The sequence below is a fragment of the Panthera onca genome, chromosome D3, assembly GCF_046562875.1.
Source record: "Panthera onca isolate mPanOnc1 chromosome D3, mPanOnc1 haplotype 2, whole genome shotgun sequence".
Classification (NCBI taxonomy): Eukaryota; Metazoa; Chordata; class Mammalia; order Carnivora; family Felidae; genus Panthera; species Panthera onca.
The window spans coordinates 28,086,032-28,108,174 of NC_138350.1; the positions used below are offsets into that span (position 1 = coordinate 28,086,032).

The window sequence follows — 22,143 nt, forward strand, 5'->3', positions numbered from 1 at the left end:
GCTCCTTCTGCTCACTTCGTGCAAACCTTGCAGAGGACAGCCGAACAGGATGCTTGAGGCCTATGGGTCAACTCGCTCTGGACTTGAGGCCTGGGCAACGGGTGTCTTCGTAGGTACGGACTGCACACGTACCTGGACGGTAGCATGGCCCAACAGTGGGCTCGGATAGAAGGTGGAGGTAAATGCAGGTGGGGGCAAAGGCAGAGGGAGGAGACGGGAGTATTCCAGGACTGAGACCCTGTAATCCTGTCCAGGGGTGAAAGGTGAGCCTGGTTGAAGAATTCTAGTTGAGAAGGCTATTGGATCACCAGCGGAAAAGTCCAAAAGATGGAGTCAAGGGTGGAGGCCTGGGGGTTCCTGCATCAGGAAGAATGGGGGTGACAGCATAGAACGGAGCAGGGGCAGTTGGGTGGAGGGGGTGAGTTGAGAGGAACAGGGCCTAGGGGGACAGGGAGGAAGAGGAAATCTGGGCCCAGGAAGCAGAGGGGTGGCCAGTGCTCTGGGGCACAGACCCAATCACAGGACCCATGGAACAGGAAAGGTAGACAGGCCTGGGGGTGGAATAAAAGGGGGGCATCCTGGTCCCAGCAAAGATGAGCTTGTCTTTTGCAGACTTGGGAGTTGGTGGGAGGACCTGTGCAGGAGGGGGCACCTGTCTTCTCTTGAAGAGCAGGCTGAATACAGACTCCCTGAGGAGGGAGAGGCAGTGTCCTTCCTCACTTATGTGGAGGTGATCCAAGTAGAAGGTGGCCCAAAGGAGGGACTTGGAAACATGGCCATTGGAAGGCCCAAGACTGTGGGCATCACCAAGCTGGCTGGAAGGGAGACCTGTCCAGGGCAGGTCAGAGGAGGGTGAGATGGGAAGAGCAGGGTAGGGAGCTTCAGGGGTTGGGGCCCTTCCCTCAGCCTTGCTGGTGAAGGAGGGAAGCCAGAGGCAGGTGAGCTGGGTGGACTGGAAGGGGAAGTTGCACCCCTGAGATCACAAACACTTCTTGGAGACAAGTAAACAGGCTGACCACTTGTGGGCAGCTCCGCCTGGGCACGGCCCTGACCTCAGAAGCACCCTCCCAGTGCTAGGGCCCTTCCCATGGAGGCCCCTGTAGCCTGCCAGCAACAGAGGCCAAAAGAGGCCCATGTGGCTGCAGGGTCTACCCAGCAGCTTGTGGTAGCCCAGCTCCTGGCTTTAGAGGCACAGGCCCCAGGGCTTTGGGCATTCACCCCAGCTGGGCTGAGTTCATGTACAGATATCTCAAACTCCATCCTCTTCTTTCCCTTCCCTCAGAACTGCTTGCCACCCCCAAATTCCCACCTCTGGGAAGGGCACCAGCTGGATGATGCCCCCAATCCATGCCATCAGCAAGACTTCATGAATGTTTCAAATCTCTACCTACCCATCAGTTTATGACCCAGAATAGTCTTTCTAATCACATCTGACTGCCCCCCACTGCCCGCAGAACTGTCCCTAGCCTCATCTCACTCAAGACCCACAGTCCCCTACATGTGTCCCATCATGGCCACCTCCTAGTCGATGCCAAATTCAGGTGTCAAGTGCAAGGCCCATGTCTGTCCCAGCCACCACATCCCTATCAGGAGATGGAGAAATGCGGGTGAGTGATCATCCCTATGGCTGGCCTGGTGCCCTGTGGAAGCTGTGGGTTCACAGGCACCCACAGACTAACAACCACACAAGACACACCATGGGGTCCAGAGCCTGGGCCTACCCATTCCAGCCAGGATGGCTTCCCTGGGGTACTTGAGAGGGTGAGGATTTTGCAGACAGAGAGGGATGAGCATTGAGCTGAGTGAAGGTATGAATGCTGGGCCTGAGAGCCTGCCAAGCTGGAGAGCCCAGGCTGCCTAGGTCCTCAGACAGGAGGTGGGGGGGTGGTGGGGGGTGGTGGTGGATAGCCATGAATGCCTCCACATGGGACAGTGGCAAGACTCCTTTCAGGACTTGCGTCTACCCCATCCCATGTTCCACAGGGCCTCACAGATCCTCCTTTCCTCCCCTGAAGAGCAGAGGTCTCTTATAAAGCTGTGGCCGCACCTTGATGGCTCTGGGTAGGGGGATGGAACCAGCAAGCCCGGGGGACAGCAGAGGGGGGTTGGCATTTCTGGTGCTTCTCCTTCCCAGAAACTCTGGGGTCTGTAGGAACTGCCTCCCTGGCCTGCAAGGTAGTGGCAGAGACAGGAAATGCTGGGTTCCTACTGTGAGCCCCTAAAGGAGCAGGGGAGAGGACACTGAAGGATGTGGCCATCCTGTCCCATTAGAAGTGACCCATTAGGGTCAACACTAGGATTGCCACCCGAAGCGTAAGGGCATGAGATCATGTTGTGGTCAGGGATTGGGGGCATATTTGCACAGGAGTACCCGAGCCCCAAGAGACAGCTATGAAGATCATACATATGGTGTTGAGCAGCACAGCAATTCCCACTGGCCTCACCCCACACCCCAAAGTCTTTAGGGTACCTGGATCCTACCCTCTTCCTTCCATCAAGTAGCACACACTGCCTCTCTGCTCTCTTCCATCCACGACAGGGTGCCAGCTGCCTCAGGCTCTGGGCAAGGCACCGGGGTACAGAAAGAAGCCCCAGTTGTCCCCATGCTCTGCCCGGGAGACTTGGGAAGTCACAGATCACCAGCAGGGTGTTGCTGGCAGGGAGGCCTGCCGTTGGGAGTTTGCAAGTACAGAAACTACAGCAGGAGGGAAGGATGTTCAGGTAGAAGCTCAGCTGTGGAGAAGCCAGGTTGGTGCTGGAAGCTCAGCCCATTCGCTGGTGGCCCAGAGAGGTTCCCATCCACTGTAGCAGCATGACCCTTGAGACGGTGTGCTAAGAACTCAGCTAGCTAGTGAACCTACAGGAAATGCAGCTCTCCCGTTCCTATCCCGGCCACACTCAGATCCAGCAAGCTGGGGGAAGCCTATCGTGACTGGGCTTCCCTCCCCAGGCATGGGGCAGTTTTCTCAATGTCAGGCTGGGCTTTACTTGGGGCCAAGAGATTGCTAATCGAGGTGGACCCAGGTTCAGAGAAGAGCACTTCACCAGAGAAGGTGCTCCAGCAGGCCAAGCGACCACTTGTCAGCAGACCAGGGTAGGTTTCCAGGTTTCCCAGTAACAGCCTCTCTAGCTGGGGGTGTACTGTGCTTCTCCCTCAGAGGGGGGCTCCTGGCTTCCCACTGCCACTCAGCAGCTCTGACCCTGGGAAGCCCGGTGGGGCAGGCTTGCACAGGCTATGAAAGGAGTGTGGCCATGGCCATAGAAAAACAATTCACACCTTTTGTAAGAGGATTTATTTCATTTGTCAACAACATAGGGTCAGAAAAGCCCAGCTGTAGGGGATCTTTTTTATTACTAGAACCAGTCTCGGGCAATTCTATGTATCTCTGTTCTCTCTCCAGGGAGCTTGCAATAGCTCAAACCCCCAGATGCCAGGCAGGCAACGGGCTCACTCCACCCCCTCCCTGCCCACGGAAGGGGGCGCAATGTGCCCGGGCCCCCTCACCCGTGAGGCCAGTTCCCAGGTCCCTTTGGAGAAGGGTGCCTTCTCAGCCCAGCAGGGACTAGAACCAGGGACTGGGGAGGCCAAGACAGCTGGTGACGCCACACCCTGTCCGAGCTGAGGAGGAGTGGGCCCAGTCAACTCCTCCAGAGAACCAGAGCCCTCTGTAAGCATTCCCCAACGTAGGGTAATTACAGCCACAGATCTGCAGAGCTCCCCAAATAACTGCTATGGGCCGGCAGGCAGGCTGGTGTGAAGGATAGGTGGCAGGAGCCAGCAAGCAGGCGGTGCCAGCAGGAAGGACCACTTGAGGACCCGCTGCCCTCAGAGCTCCTGCCACCTTCCCTCTGACACCAGGTGCCGGAGCCCTAGTCCTCACTCGAGTTGTCAAACTCCTCCCAGTCAGACACACTCATCACCTCGGAAGCAAAGTCCGGGTCGGCCTGGCTGCGGTCAGGGGTCCCACGAGGCGGCTCGAGGAGCAGGGAGCGGGGCAGGGTGAGCACACAGGCTGCCAGGCCCGAGATGGAGTTGTCCAGCTGCGGCCCCTCCTCCCAGCAGTCCTTCTCCACATCGTAGATGTGCACATAGCCTGTGCGGCTGCCACGGTTGTGAGAGCGGCCACCCAGCACGTAGATCCTGGTGTCCAGCACAGCGATGCCAGGCTCACCGTGTCCAGCTGGGAGCGGGCAGACGGACGACCACTGCCCAGACGTGCAGCTGTAGCAGGCCACCTGCAAAGCCAAGGTCAGAGTAAAGCTGGACACCTGCTGGGACAGAGCTGCCAGCCTGTCCTGGGCCAGCTGGGCAGGGCGGCACTCTCAGCCAGGCCCTGGATTCAGACCAAGGCTGAGGGATGCAGCCAGGCTATGTGTAAACCCGGCTCCCCTGGAGGAAGAATTTGGGGCCAGCGTCAAAATGTCCTGTCCATGGACCAGGCTCTGCCCTGCCTCCAGGGCCCTCAGCCAGCCTGTGGCCCCAGGTGTGTGGGCATCTCCCAGTTGGCACACTGGCATGCTGTTCTTCTCCAAGGTCTTGGGTTCTCTCCCCTCCATAAGACTGAAACTGACTGAGGACAGGGACCCTAAGTAACTGCCCCACAAAGTACCCAACACAGAGGGAAGTGCAGATAAAATGTGGAAATAGTTAACTTGATGACTAGAGATGACCATCAACGTTCTCATGTCTCCAAAATTACCCCAAACAGTAAACAAATACATGGGAAAATGTTCAACCTATTAATAATCCAAAAAATGTAAAATAGGAGTTAAATTTGTCCCTGACAACAGGCAGCCACTGGGGGAAGAAAAATCACAAGATCCAGTGCTAGCAAATGTGTAATGAAGCCATACTACTGCGCATTTGACACTCCACGACAGCTATTTGGCAATGTGTACTAAGAGCCACAAAAATCTTACTTTTTGACTTAATAATCACACTCGGTTCTCCAGCTGTGGTCGGCAGAAAAGTGACCCTCCAAAGATGTCTATGCCCTAAATCTCTAAAATCTGTGTTACTTTACATGGCAAAAGGGACTTTGCCAACGTGCTTAAGGGTTTGGATCTAGAGATGGGGAGGTTATCCTGGATATTGTGGGTGGACCCACCTAATTGCACAAGTCCTTGAAAGGAGAGGGGAGAAAGTCTAACACGAGAGAAGTCAAAGGACAACCTGCCATTGCTGGCTGAGGATGAAGCGGTCCCATGCCAGGGAATGCAGAGGCGACCAGAAGCCAAGAAGGACCTTTAGCCGACAGCCAGAAAAGAAACAGGGACCTCAGTTCTACAAACGCGGGTAACTGAATTCTGATAACCTGAGTGAGCAAGGAGCAGATTCTTCCCAAGGGCCTCTATAAAGGACAGATACCCTGATAACACCTGGATTTTAGCCCAGTGAGACCGCATCAGACTTAGGACCTACAAACTGTAAGAATACACTTGCTTATGTTGTTTTAAGTGATTAAGTTGGTGGTGATTTGTCATGGCAGCAATAGGAAACTAATCCACTATAGCCCAGGGGTTCTTACCACTCAAGACCTATTAAAACAGATTTGCTCAGGGGCACCTGAGTGGCTCAGTCAGTTAAGCATCTGACTTTGGCTCAGGTCATGATCTCACAGCTTGTGAGTTCGAGCCCTGCGTCGGGCTCTGTGCTAACGGCTCAGAGCCTGGAGCCTGCTTTGAATTCTGTGTCTCCCTCTCTCTCTTCCCCTCCCCGGCTTGCACTCTGTCTCTCTCAAAAAAAATAAATAAACATTAAAAATAAATAAATAAATAAATAAATAAAAACAGATTTGCTGAGCCCTGCCCCCAGAGTTTCCAATTCAGTGGGTCGGGCATGGGTCTGGCGTGGGTCCTGAGAACCTACATTGCTAACAAGTTCCCAGGTGATTGGATGCTGGTAGTCTGGGACCACGCTTTGAGAAGAATGGCTCTCACCTAAGGAAATAATCCAAAATACCTGAAAAGTTCTACAAAGCAAGTATTACTTATGTTACTTGAAATAGTTAAAACTTGAACCAATCCAAATGATGCATCAACGTGACAGAATTCTGCAGAGCCACTGAGGTAGAAGAGGTGGCTATGGAGATCAAGAATTAAACTGGAAAACAGCCATAACAAACTTTAGCCAGAAGCAGAATGGAATGCTCTTTACCTACAATTAGGTGGAAACTATGCACGGGTAGGACTAAAAAATAGTGGCACTGATCTGGATTATGGGTGCTTTTCCTCACCCTTATCCATTATTCAAACATTTTGCAAGGTGGTTATATTAATTTTATAATTAATGTTTTTAATAATAAAAACAAATGAAAGTACCCTGTACGATACTATAATGGTGGATACATGTCATTTTTCCAAACCCATAGAATGTACACCACCAAGAGTGAGCCCTAATGTAAACTTTGGACTTGGGGTAACAACACGTCACCGTAGGTTCACTGACTGTAACAAAGGTCTCACTCTGGTGGGGGATGTTGATAGTGAGGAGACCATGTGTGCGGGGGTGGGGGTATATGGGAAATCTCTGTACCTTCTGCTCAATTTTGCCAAGAATCTAAAACTGCTATAAAAAATAAAGTCTAGGGGTGCCAGGGCGGCTCAGTCATTAAGTGTCTGACTGGCTCAGGTCATGCTCTCACAGTTCATGGGTTCAAGCCCCACGTCGGGCTCTGTGCTCACAGCTTAGAGCCTGGAGCCTGCTTTGAGTTCTGTGTCTCCCTCTCTCTCTGCCCCTCCCCTGCTCAAACTCTGTCTCTCTCTCAAAAATAAGTAAACATAAAAAAAAAAAAAAAGTCTATTGGGCACCTGGGTGGTTTTAAGTGTCCGACTCTTGATCTCAGCTCAGGTATGATCTCACAGTTCATGAATTCGAGCCCTGAGTCTGGCTCTGCACTAATAGCACAGAGCCTGCTTGGGATTCTGTCTCTCCCTCTCACTACCCCTTCCCCACATCCACTCTCTCTCTCAAAATACATAAACTTTAGTAAATAAAGTCTATTTTTTAAAAAGGCATACACATTACAATTAATTTTTCATCCATAACAATTAAAAGGGATGGGAATAATGTGTAGGTGGGCAGCCCAGCTCTGCTCACCTGATGCACGTCCCTCCTGTAGCCAGCATCATTGTTGCTGCCCCCAATCACATACAGCTTGTCCAGGAGAGTGGCCATGCCGTGCCAGGCCCGCCGCACAGGTCCGTCCGCCAGGCTGTGCCAGGTGTTGCTGTCTGGGTCATAGCAGTGTGTCTCCTTTAGGTAGTCCTCCCCTCTGCGGCCGCAGGTAATGTACATCTTCCCCTCCAGCGAGGCGCCCGCGTGGGCATACACCTGCTCAGGGCCACCAAGAGAACCGGGACAGTGGGAAGGGGGCAAGAGGGCCATGAGGGAGGGCAACCAGGAGCCCTTGCCAAGGCCACTCATACCCCCAAAGCTGCCCCATGCCTCATGGCATCCCAACTTCCACCTCACGTTCTGCAAGCATATTCCCTGATACAGTCCAAGTCATCCACCCCGACCTTACTCCAACAGGGGACAGTCTGTGGACCCAGAGGTAACTCTGAGTTTCTACAAGGTGGAGAATGGAATCTCTCTTTCCCTTGCCCCTAAAGGAGATGTCTGCATGGGGGGCCCAAAGCAGTCAAAGCACAGCTTTCAGAGCCAGACACAGGAGAATAGATAGCACTTCTGGGACTGCCTGACCCACGCTCAGTGCCCTCCACCTCCCCCCACAACCCCACACCCCCACTCCCAATGGCCAGCCAATCCTCCAGGACTGCTGACCCCACTTTCAAAATCTGTTCACAAATAATATATAATGACATGATGAGGAAAAAAGTGAGATGCAAAATCAACACCAAGAATAATGCCATTTTAGTGATACTTATGTGTGGAGGAGGAAAATACACCACCCTGCTTTTGATTTTGGTCTTCAGCCTTATGCATGCACCCTGGCAGAGGATCTCCTCCCTGCCCTGCCAGCTGGACTCCTCACACTGGTCCCTACCACATCCTCCTCTCTCCTACCCACTCACTCCACCCACCCTGAGCAAGGCCCTTCATGCTGGGCCCATGGGCCCCAAGGCAGAGCACTGTGTGTTTTAGGGGTAGAGGAGCCCCATGGGGTGTGGAAGCTCCAGAGTTGTGTTACAGAGCCAGTCACTAACATTCAGGTTGTGTGGAGACACAGTAAAGGGCTGGAGAGGTGGACAGGGTGGAGAACAGGGGAGAGAGCACTGGGCAGGACATATACCAAGGGTCTGGGTCTTCTCCCATCAGTGGTAGGGGTTGGGAGGTTTTGGTGCTTTTTTAAATTAAACTTTTCATTTTGAAGTGTAGATTCACATGTAGTTGTAAGAAATAATACAGACCATATGTACCCTTTACCCAGACTCCCCAGTAGTAAGAGCTAGTATAACTGTAGCACAATAAACACAACCAGGACACTTATGTTGACATAGTCAAGACACAGGACATTGCCACTTCCACTAGGATTTGCCAATTTGTAATCCTGTTGCCGATTTGTAATCACACCTATGTCCCTCGCCCCGATTTCTGGTTGTTAGCAATAAACCGATATAAATATTTGAGTACAAAATTTTCATTTCTCTGGGGAAAATACCCAAGATATTGGAAGTCAACTTTTTAAAGACACTGTGAAGTTCTTTCCCAGTGTAGCTGTGCCATTTTACATTCCCACCAGCAACGTATGAGAAACCTAGCTTCTCAGCATCCTTGCCAGCACTGGGTGTTGCCATTTTTTAGTCCTCTTTTTTAGTTTCTCTGATAGGTGGTTTTCTCACTATGAATTTAATTTGAGCTTCCCTAATGGCTAATGATGTTGCAAATCTTCTCATGTGCTTGTTTGCCATCTGTACATCCCCTCTGTACTTTTGCTGAAGTCCATTTTATCAATTTTTCTTTTTACGGCTCATCCTTTGGGAAAGGTCAAGTCCAAGTCCTTGTTGCCTAGCCCTAGATCCCAAAGATTTTCTTCTACTTCTCTACTTTCCCCCAATAAATATAGCTCTTTGTTTTACATATAAGCCCATAAGGCATTTGAGTTAATTTTTATATAAACTATGAGACTTGGGTTGATGTTCACTTTCTTTGCCTATGGATGTCCAACTGCTCCAGCATAATTTGTTGAAAGATTATCTTTCCTCCATTCAATTGCTTCTGCATCTTTGTCAAAATTCAGATGGGCATTTTGTGTGGGTCTATTGTGGGTTCTCCATTCTGTTCCACTGATCTATGTGTCTATCCCCCTGCCAATATCATGGTTGTGACTACCATAACTATGTAGTTAAGTGTTGAAATCAGGCAGATTGATTCTTCCCACTTTATTCTTTTACACAATGGAGGTATTCTAGGTCCCATATATTGATATGGGAAGAACTGACATCTTTATTATTTGAGTCCTCCAATCCATATACATGGTATGTCTCCCCACTCATTTACATCTTCTTTTATAACTTTCATTAGTATTTTATAATTTTCAGCATATCAATCCTGTAAGTGTTAAATATATACTTATGTATTTCATTTTTTTGAGCAATTGTAAATAGTATCATCTTCATAATTTCAGTGTCCACGTTTGTTGCTAGTACACAAAAATGCAATTGATTTAAAAAAATTTTTTAATCTTTATTTATTTTTGAGAGACAGAGAGAGAGAGAGACAGAAGGAGCGAGCGAGCATGAGCAGGGGAGGGGCAGAGAGAGGGGGAGACACAGAATCTGAAGCAGGCTCCAGGCTCTGAGCTGTGAACACAGAGCCTGACATGGCGCTTGAACTCACGGACTGCGAGATCATGACCTGAGCCAAAGATGGATGCCTAACTGACTAAGCCACCCAGGCACTGTGCAATTGATTTTTTTATGCTTATATCTTATATGCTTTTATCTTATATCTTGCAATTTTACTGATCTCACTTATTAGTGCTAGGATTTTTTTTTTTTTGTATATTCCTTTAGATTTTTGACAATTTATTGATTTGTAGGGTCAGTTTTATTTCTTTCTTTTCAAGCTGCATGCGTTTATTTTCTTTTCTTGCCATGTTTCCCTGGCTAGACCCTCCAGAACTATGATGAATAAGAGTGGTGAGAACAGACATCCTTGCCCTGCTCCCCAACTTAAGAAAAAAGCATTCAATTCAGTCTTTCACCATTAAACACACTACTAGCAGTAGGATTTTTATAGATGTTCTTCAGCAAGTCGAAGAAAAGCATCTCTATTCTAAGTTCCTGAGTTTAATCACGAATGGATGCAACATATTGTCAAATCCTTTTTCTGCTTTGACTGACATGTGATTTTTTAACATGGTCAAGTATGCGCTGATTAAATTTCAAATACGGAACTAGCCTCCCATCTCTGTAATCAATTCCATTTTGTCATGTATTTATTGGAGGGGGTTAATTGTATTAGCTAACATTCAGTGAAGGATATTATATGTATATGAGAGATATACGTATGAGAGATTTGAGAGATTTGTCTTTTTTTGGTACCATCTTTGTCTGGTTTTGCTATCGATATTAACCCCGTAACATAAATTGGGAAGTATTCCCTCCTTTTCCATTTTCTAGAAAAAAAAATTCATGCAGATTTGGTATTAGCTTTTCTTTCAATGTTTAGAATTCCTCAATACTACTAGGCCTGGACATTTCTTTCTGCGAAGTTTAATTTTCTTACCAGGTATAGGGCTATTCAAGTTATCTATTTACTTTTGAGTCAGTTGTGTTAGGTTGTATTTTGGGGGAATTAGTCCATTTCATCTGTAATCAAGTTTACATGTGTAGAGTTGTTCATAGTATCATCCCCCTTAACATCCTTTTGAAGTTTGCAGGGTTGTAATTATGTCCCGTTATATTCTTGATATTTTAAATTGTGTCTTCTCTTTCTTCTTTCTCAAACTTACTAGAGGTTTGTCAATTTTGTTGATCTTGTTAATAAGATGCCAGTTCTTTATTTTGTTGATTTTCTCTATGATTTTACTGCTTTTAACTTCTAATTTCTGTTCTTTGATATTTCTTTTCTTCTGCTTGGTTTGGCTTTATTTTGCTCCCCCCCCCCCAAATTCTTTTTTTTTTTTAATTTTTTTAACGTTTATTTATTTTTGAGACAGAGAGAGACAGAGCATGAACGGGGGAGGGTCAGAGAGAGAGGGAGACACAGAATCGGAAGCAGGCTCCAGGCTCTGAGCCGTCAGCCCAGAGCCCGACGTGGGGTTTGAACTCGTGGACCGCGAGATCGTGACCTGAGCTGAAGTCGGACGCTTAACCGACTGAGCCACCCAGGCGCCCCTCCCAAATTCTTAAGATAGGAGTTTGTATAAATGATTTGAGATTTACTTCTTCTCTAACATATGCTTTCAGTGCCACAAATTCCCCTCTCAGCACAGCTTTAGCTGGATGCCACAAATTTTGACATGCTGCCTTTCCATTTTCATTCACTTCAAGGTATTTTTATTATTCCCCTCTGACCCATGGATTATTTAGAAGTGTGTTGTTCAGTTTCCAATGATTTGGAGATTTCTGTTGGTGATTGCTAGTTTGAGTCTATTTGAGTAGGAGAACACACTGTAGGATTTCAATTTTTATACATTCATTGAAGTTTGCTTCCCATCGGTGTTACCAGCTGTCAGCGTCTTTACTTACAAGTATGAGATATATGAGGCAAAAAGAAAACCCAGGGAACACATTAGTGTGTGGTGTTGTCCTCAGTTCTTGAGATCTCTAGCTGAACTGCCTTCTCTCAACCATTCCGAGTCTTAAGTTTATGTATAATGCCCAGAGTTTTGAGTTGTACTTAGCACAGAGGAATCAAGAAGAATGTATCTACTCTATCTTCCTAGAAGTGTGAATTCTCTTGGAGGGGTTTTTTAAGTGAGTAGAGATCCCTGCAGAGATCTCCTTTTTCTCCTCTGGAACACAGGAAGGCAACACTCTGCCTGCTGCTGGGGCAGAGAGTTCATGGTCTGTTGGGGGCATGTCAGCAACCAGTTCTTAATGATGCCATGTTGGTGGGACTCAGCATTATGAGGATCCCTAAGAAACAGGTGAGAGGACATGACAAATGGATGGGGTTGTGTGACAGCTTTTTCCTCTCGGCCATTTGCTATGTCTGAATGTGGGTTCTGAGTTGGCAATGTGGACTGCATAGCTGCCTTCTCTGGGACCTGTGGGCCCCCTTTGCTCACAGGAGAAAATCCCCTGTTCTCTGGCAGGCTTCTCGTCTACCTCCTTGGCTGCCCCTCCACAACCTTCTCTTCATCCCTGCTCCTCTGAGCTCATCACAGCTGTTCATGTGCACACCATCATGTCCTGACAAATCCCCCACATTTCTATTTCCCCTGAGCTCACTTTTAATGCCAAACTGACATTTCCAATTGCAATATTTATCGTGTCCTAGATGAAACCTTTCCTTTTCTTTTTCATTCCCAAACTCATTTGTCTTCTTGGTCTGCGGCCTGGTCATCAGCACAGGTGCTCAAACCTGGCACCTGGGCATCTTCCATGATCTATCCCCTTTCATTCTCTAACATCTGATCCATCAGCAAGTCTGGTCAGTTTACTTCCAAACTACACCTCGAACCTGCCCATCTCCCTCCTTCCCCATAGCCTCCACCCTAGCACAAGCCACAGTGGCCCCTACGTGGACCACCTGATGGCTCAGGAGCTGCTCCCCTCTACCCTCATCCCTTCACAATCCCTCCTCATGCCAACCCTCTTTATTCAGAACTGGGAAGTCCCCCTCCTGGCCTGGGAGCTTCTTTTCCCTCTCCCAACAGCTGCTTCCTTTAGACCCTGGTCTAATCAACATCTTGCTTGGGTCTTCCCCAGTCTTTTCGGGTTAGTCCTGCCAAAGACCCCTCCCTGAGCAATGCTGAGCTCAATTCTCTCAATTTCCTTCAACACACTTAGCACAATAGACAGTTACTTTAATGATTTGTTTAGAGGTTAAAAGCAGTCTCTCTTAACATGGGCTGTGAGCGCCATGACCTGTGTGTGTGCGCGCGTGCGAAATCCTTTCTCATTTCTTATCACCACTGGATCCCCAGAACACGGTATATGGTAGGTGCTTAATAAAAAGTAGCTGAAATGAACAAACAGTACGAAGGAAGGAAGGAAGGAAGGAACACTGACATTCTGGGGAGAAGCAGGTTGAAGATCGAGGCTGCCCCTCTGTGGCCACATCGGAGAACTACAGCTTCACCAGGCAGCCCCAGACAAAGAACCCCTGGAGCCCCCCATTCCCACTCACTCCTTTCCAGAACAGAATTCAGGTGTCCATCAGGTCTCAATGACCCCCTGATCTTTCCCATACGAAATATTTTCCTTTTTCCAGAATGAGGATAGTGAGTACCCCACCAAAGGGGGCTTCCTTCCCCAAAGCTGAAGAGCAAGGAGCAGGCTAGCTTCCTACCTGGGAGAACTACAGTGGGAGACCCCAGTCTCAGAGGCCTCATGGGCCCTGGAAAAGAGCTGGGCCCATCAGGAAGACCCTCAGCCCCCTGAGGTCAAAATCTACCCTGAGGGAATTGGGAGAGAGGTGAGAGATAAAGAGGGGAGGTTTGGAAAGAGGTTCAGAAAGGCAGGAGCTCTTATGGCAGAGCCTGGGAAATAGCCCCATGTGTGTCCCCACACCATCCTCTGCCACTAGAGGGCTCAGAGATGCCCAAAAGTAGCCTGGGCCATAGAAGGTGCTCCCCGAGTTATAATGCCAATATGGGAAGGGTGCCTACCCCGCTCTGAGGTAGGACCCAAAACATGGGACCTGGATCACTGAGGCCTCTTCCTTACCCTAGGAACTTGTGCCTGGTTTTACAGCCAGGGTCCTAATATCCCAAGTCCATAAGATAAGACAGGCACATCCCTAAAACACCACCTTTGCACAATGACCATATTTTAAACATCTTCAAATCGGACCAAAGTACTATGCAGGATGCACATGATTTTAAAAAACAAATGAATAAATATGAAATACGACTTCTAAACTGGTTTTCTGGCTTTTCAAAGGCCCCACCCTCCAGGAGGCCTGTGTAAGTCTGAGGCTCCTGAGACCTCCTCTATGGTAGTGTCCCTTCTGTTTAACATTTTTGGACACGTCCCAGCTCAGCTCCACTGTCCTGAAGGACAGACAAGGGGAAGGCTTCTGTCTACATTTGAACTGCAGGGTTAAAGCAGCTTCCTGGGACAAGGTGGCGAGACCCTTGATGGGCAAGACAGAGGTGAAATTCTGGGGAATGGAGTCTGATGCGTGCTTCGGGAGGATCTCCCCGGGGGTGGCTGAACCTCAGGGGTCCCCCGCCCAATCACAGTGCAGAGTCTTTGGAGGTACCCACTGGGCCTAGTTCCCTGGCCTGGCCACACATTCACTCTGCACACCGTCTAAGGAAAGCAGACAGGAGAAGGCCCCACTTGGAGGGGCTTCCTTACCTCCCTCTTGAGCGGAGCCACGTAAGCCCAGGAGTTGGTGGTGGGATCATAACGCTCCACAGCATTCAGATCGTTATGGTAGTCGCGACCCGCCACCGCATAGATGTACCTGCCCACAACACACACACACAGGTCGGCGTGTTCCTGCTGCAGGGACTGGATCTGGAACCAGCGGTTGTGCCTTGGGTCATACCTTTTGAGGGAACATGAAGGCAGTGGATCATTGATAGGCCAGAAAGCCTGCCCAGCAGGCCCACACCTCCTGCTCCATCACTGTACCCCAGCTGCCCTCACACACCAGCACAGGCCTACCCACAGCCACACCAGCAGGCCGCTACATGCCTGAACACGGATATGTCCCCAGCATGGAGCCTGGAAAGCATGACCAGGAACTCGGGTTTCTGCCCATGATGCCATCATATTCTAGGGGTGACCTCATGGGGGGTTTCTAGCCCACCTATCTGTCCACCCCAGGCTGCCCCATCTCACCTATCCAGATCCATGGTCCCCACAGTCCCATCCCCATTGAAGAATGCCCATCCCTGGACAGGCACAACAGCCTCCCGGCCTATGGCCAATGCCAGCACTCCCTCCAGAGTCGTCTGCCAGCATCCTGTCACAGACCACACCTCCATCACTTCAGGTACCTCTCCTAAGCTGTCCTGTTGCCAGCTGGTGGAATGAGAGCCATCTCCCACATCTCTCTTTCTCCATCAACCTTTTTTTAAAGGTTTATTTATCATGAGAGAGCAAGAGAAAGCACAAATGGGGGAGGAGTAGAAAGAGAGGGAGAGAGAGAGAGCGAGATTGGGCGGGGGGAGGGGGGGATCTCAAGCAGGCTCCACACCATCAATGCAGAGTCCCACGTGGGACTCATAAACCACGAGATCATGACCTGGGCCAAGTCTGATGCTTAACCAACTAAGCCACCCAGGCACCCCGGGGATATGATTTTTTAAAAGGCTGATGGAGAGGGGTGCCTGGATGGCTCAGTCGGTTAAGTGTCTGACTTCAGCTCAAATCATGGAGATCAAGATCCGCACTGGGCTCTCTGCTGTCACCGCAGAGCCTGCTTTGGATCCTCTGTACCCCTCTCTGCCCATCGCCCACTCTCTCTCTCAAAAATAAACATTTTTTTAAAAAGTCGTATCCCCAAGCAACTTCATTCTGACCTGCTTTGTGTGGCTGCCCCCCTCCCATAGCCCCCCTGAGGTCGTGCTTCCCCTCATCTGCCTTTGAGGGGCCTCACATGCCCAACCCACGGGATCTCAATCACTCCAGGAGACAAGCTATCACCCCTCACTTCCTCCTCCTGCATGTCAGACCCACACTGCAAAGGCCTCCTAACCATCTCCAGCTGGCTGCTCACCGGTCCTGAACGGAACCCCACACTCCCTCTGCCCACCGATCCTACCCTCAGCAGCAAAGCCCCCACTCACACCAAAATCCTCACTAGCCTAGCAGCTGGGGAGGCCCTTACAGCCCAGTCCACACCAACCTTGCCAGCACTCAGCCCTGCCGCACTCCATGCCCTAGGCCTGGCACTCCGTGGGGCACACTGGCGAGTATGCTACTTGGGTCAATACAGACGATTACAGAACCTTGAGGGACCAGGACCCTGAGAGCCCAAGGGCCAAGCCCACTCTTCCCCTGACCTGCAACTGTCCCCTTCCCTTGGACATCCACTCAGGCACCAGCATCTTGAGTGCCTGCTTCTGAAGCCTCCTTGCTCAATAGCTCATGCATAATTACAGCCGCTTTCAGATAAGTGGTTATTTCTCCACAGAAAGACCAACCCCAAGAAGACAAGCTGAACTTCAACTGGCTCATTAGAGAGTGAGCAAAGTTTGCTTTGGTCTGGGTCTGTGCCCCACACTGGTTGGTGAAGAGATAAGTTTCATCCAGATGCGCTAGGCAGCTGCTTCTTCCTGCCTGCACCTTTTGGCCAGCTCTTCCCTGACAGACAGGAATGACAGGAAACAAGGTGCTCAGGGGTTGGGGCCAACAGGAGAGAAAGAACACGCATGTGGGTCACACAGACCCAGGATGGACAGCTGGTCTGCCCCATCCAGCTGGGTGTGTCTGGGCATTGATTTCCCTCCCTTGACATTCACTCAGTTTCCGCACCTGGCCAACAGGGGGATGCCACCTGCCTCCAAAAGCTATCGTGAGGGCTCAGAAAGGGACTTCGTTAAGACTGACTCAAGTCTGTATTCCTAGACTTCGCTGTAACTCAGGGATCAGTGAATTGAACAAAGATTACCATAGGTGAAATCATTCAGTCACTCTGCAAATATTCACCGGCGACCCAACATGGATCAGGCACGGTGCTCAGTGCTGCGAATCCAGAGGCAAACTCCAGACCAGGACCCTTCTTTCCATTGTAGATGGGAAGCAGGCTAAAGAGAACACGTAAGCAAGCACTCCATATAATGACAAACGCCACAAAGGACAAGAACTGAGGTACAGAGAGGGTGATCTACTCAGAGATCATAATCTATTGGGCAGAGGGGGCCGGGAGGTCAGAGCTCTCTCACGGGGACCAGGAAGGGCCTCCCAAGAAGGTGGCGGTTAAGAACTCAATGACGAGAGGCCCAGCCAGTTGAAGGTCCAGCTGGGGACCGGAGCCCAAGCCAGTCCAGGGGCTCGGCACTCGTGAGGCCCTGCCAACTGACTGGGATGGCGCTTCCCACTGCCTTTCCTGTGTACAACACTCATTCATGTACATGTTCCCCCAACCCCGTTTCTAGTTAAGTGCAAGTCAGCATCATCCACCAGAGTGAGACAAGCAAGACCCACCCGATGCTTCCGCTTGCTTCCTTCCGGCCCTCACAGCTGCCTCAGATGCATTCATTTGGATTTGCAGTTTCAGATTTAACACACACACACGCACGCAATACATACACACACCATACATCAGTAATTTAGACACAATCACAGTTGCTCTCATTTCTTATCTCCCCACTGTGTCCTGTATTCCACATTTCTTTCTTGATTTTCTACTTTGTCAGAATAAGTTCTCAAGTAATATTTTTTCTAATAAAAACTAGCTACAGAAGGATATAAACAGTTCTAGTCACTTTAAGGCAGAATTTAGATCACCCTACTGCAAACTCGGAAGCTCAAGCTACAGTGGATACAAAACGCTCTGGAGTCCTTGTTAAATTGAGCAGACCGTTTTTCTTCTGTATTTCCACAACTTAAGCATTCCCATGGCTATTTTTTTTTTTTAATGTTTATTTACTTCTGAGAGAAAGCATGTGCAAGAGCAGGGAGGGGCAAAGAGAAAGGGGAACAGAGGATCCGAAGTGGGCTCTATGTTGATAGCAGTGAGCCCAATGAAGGGCTCAAAACTTACAAACTGTGAGATCATGACCTGAGCTGAAGTTGGACACTCAATCGACTGACCCACCCAGGTGCCCCAACATTCCTATGACTTTTTTTTTTAATGTTTGTTTATTCTTTGAGAGAGAGAGAGAGAGAGAGAGAGCACGAGCATGAGCAGGGGAGGGGCAGAGAGAGGGAGACACAGAATCTGAAGCTGCTCCAGGCTCTGAGCTGTCAGCACAGAGACTGATGCGGGGCTCAAACTCACAAACCGTGAGATCATGACCTGAGCCGAAGTCAGATGCTTAACCAACTGAGCCACCCAGGCGCTCCAACATTCCTATGACTATTAATGAAGTCCCTTACAATCAAAGAAATGTTTAAAATATATTTTAAAATACAAACAGACATGGGAATGCCCCACGTTAAAAACAAGTGGCTATTCTAAGTAAGGTCAGAGGGCAAAAAGCCACTCCCAGGTAAGGCATATCAGTACAGGCTCTGCCCTCTCCCATCTGAAAGTAGGGTGTTCTTGGAAACCTTTCAGAAGTTGAAATGGCATAAAACAGAGCAATTACAATTAGTTTACATGGAAAAAAATTTGAGCATTCCCAGGCCCAAAAAATAACCGTTCTCAGGGCTTTTCTGATACCTGAAGTCACACCTTGCTAATGAATGCACAAAATAAATGGAGATAAAGCACAGATGCTTACAAATAGAGTTCAAAGCTATGGCCACTTGATGCTGAGATGCTGGGTGTCATTCCTGGGGAAGGCACTTGGAAGGGCCATCTCGCTAAGGGTGCAAGCTCCTCTATAAAGGCTCACTGCTAAACCAATGCTGAACATGATCTTCTCTTTTCGTCTTGTTTTTGTAAAAGTGAAAATCCTCTTTGGAATTCTACTGGTTAGTGAAAATAGGCACTAACATAGGTCTTTCATGAAAGCAAAGTGGAATAATGTGGACTTTTGAAAGCGGGGTGGGGGAGGGGTACAAATAAAATTTGCTCCAAGAGAGTTAACTTCCTATATGCAGCTCCTATACCAGTGTTCTGATATAATCTGTTAAATCCTCAAGCCTCAAAATGCAAACTCTAACTAACTGCAAATTTTGTCTTTTCATATTCTGAGAGTCTGTAGACCCTAAGGCTGGTAAATTAAGGAAGGGGAGAGGGAAGAGAACCTAACTCTTAGACCATTCAAATTAAGACCCATCTGGCAGTTTTAAAAGTCTATGAAGAGATTAAAGGAACTCTCACCCTATAGAGAGAACAGACACCAGGGCCCTCACCACCACCCCATCACCCCAGGCAGATACTGCATCCCAACCCTTCTGAGATACCTCCCCTTGCCAGGTAGGCCTCACCAACCCTACCTGCCACAGTGACCTAACCTTCTCACTGGAGTTTGAGGCCATGGTTATCAAACACTGGTGCTGATACTAGCATTTTCCAGAGTTTGGCTTGGGACTCAGAGCACATGTTCACCAATGGGGAATTTAGACTAGTCTTGAGTGCAACGGACATCAAAGCAGTAAAAGGGCAGACTAAGGGCAGGCAGTGGCCCCAACTGTTGCCGGCATGGCCCTCTGGGAAAGCCCCAGGGCTGGCCTCCCAGTGGGCATACAACCACCCCGTTGTATGCTAAAGGCTGGTGACCATAACACCCTGGAGAGGTCTGTTTTGTAGGTCTGTGGGTTGCCTCAGCAGGGAGATGTGGCTTTGGCCCTCCCACTGTGAAAGAAACAGGCCCCTAAAAAGGAAGCTTTGAGGCTTTTCAAGGGAAGGCTGAACCTGGTGCTGCCACACCCACTGTGGAGGTTATTCTGTTAGAGAGAAAATCAAAGTATTGTTTCCTCCTTTCTGTACTCAGCATGTCCTCCTGTTTAACCTCAACTGAGCTGCCAAGCTTTGCGTCTCATCAGTTTAACAAAGGTGATTTCTTCCCAGCAGAAGTGCTGGGGCCCTCATGGGGCATGGCCAGGCCAGATCCCACCTCCACCCCCAAAGATGGAAACATGAACATGAACTTGGTCAGTACCTCACAGCCATGGAAGCAGCTGGCAATCTCTCTCTCTGCAATGCCAGCTTTCCTTCAGCCTACAGAAGATGGAGACTTCCCACCTGCACCAAATCCCACGATATCAAGCCAAAGCACAGTGGAGGGGCCCTAGACACCTAATGGTAGCTGAGGCTATGGGGATCTGCGTTGGTTTCTTTGTTCTGCCCTCAAAAGTGGATTTGTGAGATCATAGCTCCATAGACTGACAGAGCTGGAAGCATCCTACAGACCATGACAGTCCACAAAACCCCCTCTTTTGGGTTTCTGTACTCAGTTCCAATGCGTGTTGGGGCAGGGCGGTGGCGGGGGGTAGGGGTGGGGGGAACCACAACACTTTCTGCACATTAATAAGCAATTCTTGGAACACCAACTGAGTCCTACAATTCAACTCAATTCTAACACTATCTATCTGGAGAAAGCATCAGATCCCACAGGCTAAGGGCTCAGTCTACAAGATGCCTCCCCACCCCACCTGTCCCCATTTCAGACACTACTCACAAGCTCAGGCTGTTTACTATGCTTCTGACCTACGAGCTACCAGCTGGAGGTTCCAATAACCCCCTCTGGCTCAGAATATCACTCTGAAGCACCAGGTTGTGCCTATGACCAACTGGCTATAAATCAGAGGTTCCCATGAACCCCTACTTGGGTTTCAATTAACCTGCTAGAGCGGCTCACAGAACTCAGAAAAACGTATTTACTAGATTACCTGTTTGTTATAAAAGGATATAAATCAGGAACAGCCATAGCCAGACAGGAAGAGATAGATAGAGCAAGGTCTGGGGAAAGAGTAGGGAGCTTCCTTGCCCCCTCCAGGTGTGCCAATCTCCCAGCACCTCCAACTCGGTGTTCACCAATCCCGAAGCTCTCCCAACCCCCTCTTTTGGGTTTTTATGGAGGCTTCACCATATAGGCACGATTGATTAAATCACTGGCCACTGGCGACTGACTCAGCCACCAGCCCTTCTGCCCTCCCCAAGGTCAGCGGGTAGGCCTGAAATTCCAACCCTCTAAACACAGGGCTGGTTCTCCCAGTAACCAGCACCCCCTTACACTTGGGGTCTTCCAAAGTCACCTCATTAACATAACACAAGACAAAATTAGCACTCTCCTCCCTTAGGAAATTCTGAGTTCTGGGAGCTGTGAACCAGAAACTGTGGATATAGACCTAACATATAGCAAAAACATATATAGTACATCACAATATCCCACTCCTTCTTGAAAAACTGCCTCCTCAGAGGACCTCGGGGGACCCCATGTCCGGCAACACCACTGACGACAGGGCAGGCAAGCGTGGTGAAACCTGGCACGAGGTTCAGCGATGCCTGTCTTTTGGGTCCCGTAGGCTGAGAACTGTACACTGCAGAAGAGGGAGGGACGACCGGAAGCCATCCTCCACCAACGCCTGTGCTTCAGAGGGCAGAGCTGCCTAGCAGAGGGAGCCCTGGACGATACATGTCAAAGCTGGAGAGGGCGAGATGGAAGGAGAAGCTGCCCTGCCCAGTGTTCCTGGCAACTAGGTCCCCTCCCTGTGTTTGGCCAGTCCAAGTGCACAATCACAACCTAGACCCTCACCAACAAGACAGTGGGTATGACCCATGGTGAGTGGGTTTGAGAGGAAAAGAACAGCGAAAGGAAGCATGCTGGGTCCCCTCTTCCTTGCCTCACCACAGCCCTCACTCTCCAAATTAACCTGGACTTTACTCCACAAAACAGACCTACCCGGACGAGCCACAAGATTAATTTAAAAGGCTACAGCCTCGGCCCTTGCAGACCCCACTCCATAAGCAGCCTCCTGGGCCCACAACTCCTGCACCACAGCGTCACCCACAGACCAAGTCTCAGCCAAGCACCCATGCCTACCTCCAGCACCGGGACTCGGCACGAAAGCCCTGGACATTGTTGTCCCCTCCGATCAGGTACACAAAGTTGTTGAGCACCGCAATGCCCTGGTTGGACATGCGGGGGGCCAGGGAGGCGGTAAAGTGCTTCCACTCTCCCAGCAGGGGGTTCAGGTACTTGGCCTGGTCACTCAGGACAGTGGATGGCGTGGAATGAATGCCCCCAAAGCCCACAACACACTGGAAGTCCGACCGCAGCTCTGTCTGAGGGCCCTGCAAGCTGGGCTGCAGGCTCTCATTGCGGTGGTACATGAGGGCATTGGCCACCGTGTCCCTCAGTGGGCTGGGGTCCAGCTTATCGTGCAGCCGCTGGAGGACCTCAGCTTCCATCAGGGGGAAACGCACGGTCTCAAGGAGCTTGGGGGGCTCGTGCAGTGAGATCTGGTCGGCCTGCACCTGCTCCAGGGTGTAATGGT

The 22,143-nt window shown here is 49.7% G+C and overlaps 1 protein-coding gene across 1 annotated transcript; it reads right to left on the reverse strand.

Annotated features, from left to right (window-relative positions):
- Nucleotides 1–3,274: 3,274 nt before the first annotated feature.
- On the reverse strand, nt 3,275–22,136 carry LOC145712979 (kelch-like protein 22). The gene is made up of 4 exons (XM_081790756.1): nt 21,690–22,136; nt 14,440–14,632; nt 7,100–7,333; nt 3,275–4,236 (listed from the first exon to the last, which is right to left on the reverse strand). The coding sequence occupies exons 1-4, from the start codon at nt 22,055–22,057 to the stop codon at nt 3,871–3,873; spliced, it is 1,161 nt and encodes a 386-aa protein (XP_081646882.1). The 5' UTR covers nt 22,058–22,136; the 3' UTR covers nt 3,275–3,870.
- Nucleotides 22,137–22,143: the final 7 nt, after the last annotated feature.

Excerpts from the sequence above, each read along its gene's own strand:
- LOC145712979 (XM_081790756.1), bottom strand. The coding sequence starts at position 22,057 with ATGGAAGCTGAGGTCCTCCAGCGGCTGCACGATAAGCTGGACCCCAGC. Across the intron at positions 14,633-21,689 it reads GCCGAGTCCCGGTGCTGGAG|GTATGACCCAAGGCACAACC; the intron begins GTAGGCATGGGT and ends TTCCCTCAAAAG. Across the intron at positions 7,334-14,439 it reads TGGCTCCGCTCAAGAGGGAG|GTGTATGCCCACGCGGGCGC; the intron begins GTAAGGAAGCCC and ends GGCCCTGAGCAG.